The 6000-nt window shown below is 36.2% G+C and overlaps 1 protein-coding gene across 1 annotated transcript in view; it reads left to right on the forward strand.

Annotated features, from left to right (window-relative positions):
- MARCH11 (membrane associated ring-CH-type finger 11) overlaps nt 1-5079 on the forward strand; it is a 31037-nt gene extending 25958 nt beyond the window's left edge. Inside the window, exon 5 of the mRNA XM_026040746.1 lies at nt 4638-5079. Within this exon, the coding sequence (XP_025896531.1) occupies nt 4638-4960 (323 nt within the window). The 3' untranslated portion in view covers nt 4961-5079. The remainder of the gene's footprint in view (nt 1-4637) is intronic.
- Nucleotides 5080-6000: the final 921 nt, after the last annotated feature.

Below are 6000 nucleotides of genomic sequence, written 5' to 3' on the forward strand. Positions count from 1 at the left end.
CTCTGCTATCATTTCCTCCTTTTATAGAAAGTCAACAACGATCTGGGTCTTACAAGAGATTTACCATGAGTTAATACCTACGTTACTACTAGAATCTGTTTATTTCAGTGAAAATCTTTGCAGATATAAGGATTTGCTTTAGCAGCACACATTTCAATGCAAGGGCTTGAGTTATTGGTGATATGACCAAGTATTCCAACTGCCTTCAGTTATCCCACCTGTAGCTTTGCATGAACAGTGCAAGTATTTTAGCCTTTTGTGAAGGACAAAAATCTGTGTTGTGTTGTGTTGTGGCCATTCTTAAAATCAGATAATGACATGACATATCTTTGTGATCTCCTTAAAAACTTGCATATATTCATTTCTATTTTCCAATGATTAATTTTTATTCCGTAAGTCCTAGATGCTTATATACTATAGGTAATACACCATCCACTTCATTATGAAGTAAATTATGTGCAACATATACTTTAATTCCGAGTCTTGTTTTTCATTTTACGAAAAGAAATATCTCAGAAGCTAGAGATCACCAGTATTCCATTCCAGCATACCCATTATATTTGTATTAATTAATTTCCTCATTATATTCTTAATTTATTCAGAATTCTAATTTCTTTTTTACAGGATTGCCAATTTTACTTATCAGTATCAGCCCCTCAAGCCTCTAGCTGTATAAAACAGCATAAACCCGTTCTCTGCAGATATTGCTGATGACAGAGGCTCTCAAAAGCAAATCTTGAGTATTTTAACAGGTCCAGAGCTACATGCAGTGGTAGGATCAGAACATCCGTGTTGGGATTACCAAAGGCAGTTTATTGATGAGTTAATATGAAAGGAGTGAATGATCTAAAGCCTTTATTTAGGCACTGAAGTTCAACACACTAATCTTTGCCATTCTGCTTTGTAGGCGTAATGATTATTTCTCCTAACGCTGAAGTCATTTTATATATTTGCATTGGAAAGAAATCAAAACTTTAGTCACACGAGGTTCCAAAGTGGACAACCTCTCTTGCAAATAGTAACAGCCCAATTGCAACCCCGGAACCACTGAGCAGCTTCCCTGGCACCTGATAACCAGCTGGAACATGTACTGCGAATGCGAGCGGTGCCAGTGCTGTGGCAAGGGAGCAAGAGACGAGAGCCCATGTGGGGTGTAGGTAAAGCCCTGTCCTCCACGTCCCTGCTCTCGGGGCAATTTGATGCCTAGCAACATTTTGCAAGTTGTAAAATAGTATAAACTGAATTTCTTAATTAACCCATCGAAATGCACTTAGCAGCTCTGCACTCAGAAAGCCTTCTTTTGTGTTCTAATTCCAAATAACTTTAAAGGAGTTGCTGGTTTTAGAGAGGATATGTTTCACTTCAATGCTTTTATCAATTTCCTTATTTTTTTTTATATCTATGGACTTAGATACAGAATAGGATTAAGAGGTGATGTCCAGTGTTAGAGATTGCTACAGAAAAGTATCTTTTATTGCCCAGTAAAGGTTTGTAAGACCACAGATTTCCTCTAAATTCCAGAGCTGCAAGAAATTCTAATAATGCCTTCTCCTGAAAATGGCTCTCAGGTAGAACAACGTGCTAAAACAGTGGAGTTTAATGCCACATCTCAACTGTGAGCAGTTACCTTCATGTAAAGACATTCCATATGAAAAATTTTGAGTATACTTGTGGCTCAAAATAAGAAGGCCTTTGGCCAGTGCCCAAAGTAAAAGTTAAAAAAAATAGTACGATCTCCCTGAAACCCTGAGACCCAGTTTTGTGGATTGCCCTGTGCTCCCTGCATCTTAGAAACAAATCCTGAAGACAAGGCCATCTCAGAGCCTTGGGGCATTCTGACATCCACCCCAAACTCTGTTCCTAGTACATGTGAACTGGCCAGAAGATCGGAATAGCCAACAGAACCAAGTTCAGACATTTTTCTCTTGGGATCATCTAATTCAAACAAGATTGTTGGCCGATCTGTACTTTTTGCTTTTTCCTCAAGCCTAGGATTGTGCAGGAATGTTCTCTGTGCTGTTGAAATCGTGATATTTGGAATAAAATAGTGTTATTTCTCTTCTTGAAAATAGCTTTCAAAGATTTTTTGGAATTCTTTTGCTTCCTTTATACACATCTTTTTGAATCTGTAGTTTTACCAGATGGGAAATGAACCTACTTTATGAGAGGGATTTGGGAAATTGCTTTTCTCTCATTAAGCATTGCTTAATCTGACAACTGTCTTTCAAGCCTTGCAATATTTGATCCTTTATCCTTTGCGCTTTCTGAGTATTTAAAGAAAAACATCTTTTCCTTGCCATCACTGAGAAAAGACTGGAAGTCTAATTTCAGTAAATTTTGACAGCTAAAGAAAGAAAGAAAGAAAGAAAGAAAGAAAGAAAGAAAGAAAGAAAGAAAGAAAAAGAGGAATTGTTTAAAAAAACAGCCCTATGATTTTTACACTCATTCATAATTTTAGAGGATTTTTTTTTGACAATTTCAAAGTACTTATTACTTTACACACCAAAATTATCCTTTATCGACCTGTTCCTTCTCTGTTTTGAATATGTTGCCTGCAGAGGTTGCAGTGGAGAATGGGCAGGTATCAGAAATCTTTACATTGGGCAAAACATGTTCTCCGTTTTGCTTTGCAGTCTCGAGAGAAGTGGGGTCAGACAGTACTATGATCCAGCAACAGAAACAAGGAATGCACAGATATGTCCTTATCCCTGTAGCATTCCAGAGAAATCTAACAGGAAAAAAAAAAAAAAAGTGATCATAGTCACAGTAATAAAAACATGATTTATTTAGTTTGTATATGAATCCTTCCAAGGACAATGCAGACAGTCTGATGGTGTGTTTATGTGTTAACATGGCTGCTAAATATTTAGAGTGGGTGGGTTATATATATAACTGAAAAGATGGAGTTAGACATCTTACAATCAGAAAGTTATTCCATTAAAATGCTATGTCGCTACAAAACAAATTTATAGTAGCTAACATTTCATTAGGTTTATATTGTCTTAGTTTTAGTGCATTGGATGCCTCAATAACTCCAGGCAACTTACAGAGACATACAGAGTTGAAACACCTGCTATTGTGCCCTTCTGAAAACACACTTTGTGTTTTTCCATCTCTAAATGTAATGACCTTTAAAAGTCTATTAGAGTATGCAATCCTGCCTGAAAATCGCTGCATTTGAGTATGAAGCTTGCTATTCACCTAAATGTTTTTACCAACATTTCTACTTATGCCATCTTTCTTCAAATGCCTTATTTCTGATATCAATTAACTCTTCTAAGAGAGCCCCAACCTTTAGATCAAATTTTCATTCTGTAGGAAGAGATTTTATACAGTCCCTTAGCATAAAGAATCGTAGCCTGTGACATCATATTATAATATAGAGTTTTGAAAAAAAATGGATAAGGAACACACTAGACAAGTAGTTTAGAATCTGTTTGGCAAGGCAGGCTACTCTCCTCCCAAAACAGGGAGTCAGAAAGAACATGTGACATGGCTCAGAAACATAAAAATTGCAGGCTTTTTGAGAAGAAAAACCTTATAAAAAAGCTGAAGTTTCCTGTAACTTTTCAATAAATCCGTATTTGAAAAATATATGAACAGTGTGCATATATATGCACGTATTTATATACGTAAGTATGTATTATATATATAGGCCCATAAATATGAAAATAAGTATAAAAAAATATGAGTTTCATTTAAGTTAATGGAATTGCTTGCACACTTGAGTGAATATTAATATTAGCTAGATGAGAGCAGATCAGTCTATTCAGGACTCAAATAATCTATATTTTACTTGAAGGACATTTTAAAAGATTTTCTCAAACTTTTCCTACTGAAGTTTGAAGAGAAAGAATGAGGCCTGTCATCCTTGCCATCCTGATCAGAGCTAATAATATCATAGTTTATCTCTTTATTCTTGTTATGCTCAAGCAAGAAAGGGAAGGCATTTTTCTTACAGCTGTTTCATTTTGTCATAAACTTTCTGTGATGCCAAGCTGAACAAAAATGTGAAAACAATAGAATTTATTTTTAAAAATTTGTACAAAACATGCTACAAAACATGCTTAAAACAATCTAAGAACCATCCTGTCCCTTATAGAAGATCTCAACTTACTTAGAAGTCTAGTTAAACCACCACAAATCTACAGAGATACAAAACAGTATTAAAATATATTAAACGTGAACAATGTTCACACTCATATAAACAGGCTGTTTACAAATCTGCTGGCAAAATTGATTTGTATTGGTTTAGTTAAACCCACATACTTTGTTAAATTAGGCACCCTCAGGTAATGCCAGCTGTGGCATATATATTGCGCTTACATTTGGAGGTATTTTATTGCTAATTATGAGGTTGGGGCATTTTGTGTAAATTTTAGATTCTGATTAAGTATAGGAGGGAAAAGTTTAAAATTATTATAAATATACGTGTACACTAAATGCAAGGTTTTCCTCCTAATCTTAAACATATGAATAGTGGTTCATATTGCATGTGTATAATTTATTGGAATAATCAATTGCTGTGCCGTTATTCAATTCATGTGGCGTTATGAAGTTGCATCTTTATTTATGTGCTGTCAGAATGGTACCCAGTGACCTTCTGTGCAAACTAATAATTCTTCTCTTAATTTCAGGACTGATAATACACGAAGGTGCGTCTGTTTATCGAGTGTTTAAGCGCTGGAGGGCTGTCAATCTACACTGGGATGTGTTAAACTATGACAAAGCCACAGACATAGAGGAGAGCAATCGAGGGGAGTCCTCCGCAGGAAGGACACTGTGGTTACCGCTGACTGCCTTTAGAAACAGAAGTTTAGTTCATCCAACACAGCTGACCTCACCACGATTCCAGTGTGGCTACGTGTTGTTACATCTGTTCAACCGCATGAGACCTCAGGAAGACGCATCAGAGGACAACAGCTCTGGGGAAGTGGTGATGAGAGTAACCTCAGTGTAAAGCGTGTGCCCAGCTACGCACCTAAGGATCATATGCCCTGGTGTTTAAGGACGTTGGAATGTAGTTACAATGAATGGTGAAACCATTAACACTTGAATATATATATATAAATATATATATATACACACACATTTTTTTAAAAAATTAATGCTTTTTATATGATCAGTTAAAACACAAATACATTTTTCTGAAAAAAAACTCTTGCTTTTTATATAGTCTGGTTTATTAGATCTTTTTGCCAATTTGTACCAGAGGTGTTTATAATTTCTCTCTTAGGTCTGTGAATGATTAAGTAAAAATATATTTAAATGTATTTTCTTAAACTCTGACTTTAACCCACTACTGTTGTTTTCCACCTGCTGTAAGGATTGAACTCAACAATCTTCTTTCAAGAAGAAGAAAAAAAATGCTAGCCCAAGTTACATGTTGTTTCTTTCCTATAGCTGTTGTTGGTGGTATTGTTTGTAGCTCAGTTCAGATTTATGAAAATAAGTAAGGGATATAATGCCCCGTATATCTAAGCAGAAAAGTCCAACAGGTGCTCTACCAAACATGAGGAAAAATGCCTACTCTCAGCTCTCCCGTGTGGATATGGAGGATGTCAGATGGACACTGGAGATTGCGGTGAAAAATACCTTACACACAGTAATATCTTTCGCAGCCCAGTGAAGATGGGCTGTGAAAAATATCTTGCAGAAGTAGCATGGCCTTCCAAGGGGCAGGGCTGCTATTGGCAGCCTGTGACTGTCTGATGGCATCCAGACTGCCGGGCATTACCCACCCATATTGTTTGCAATAAAGAGGAGATGTGTATTGCAACTGTGGGAATGATAATGAATCCTCATTGAAACAGAAGTAGCCTGAACTCAGACTCTTAATTTTGCCAGGTAGCAAAACAGGGTATCAGAATGACTCTTCCCTATTTTCATCTGATGGCAGAAATTCCAACATGGTTTAATCAGAAAGAATTGGAAATGATTTCCAAATGAATAATTTAGCCTGTTGGAAATCCAGATGAAAAGGTAAGGCTAACACTAATA

The sequence above is a fragment of the Nothoprocta perdicaria genome, unplaced genomic scaffold (assembly GCF_003342845.1).
Source record: "Nothoprocta perdicaria isolate Ctin4 unplaced genomic scaffold, notPer1 scaffold_264, whole genome shotgun sequence".
In the NCBI taxonomy this organism is placed as follows: Eukaryota; Metazoa; Chordata; class Aves; order Tinamiformes; family Tinamidae; genus Nothoprocta; species Nothoprocta perdicaria.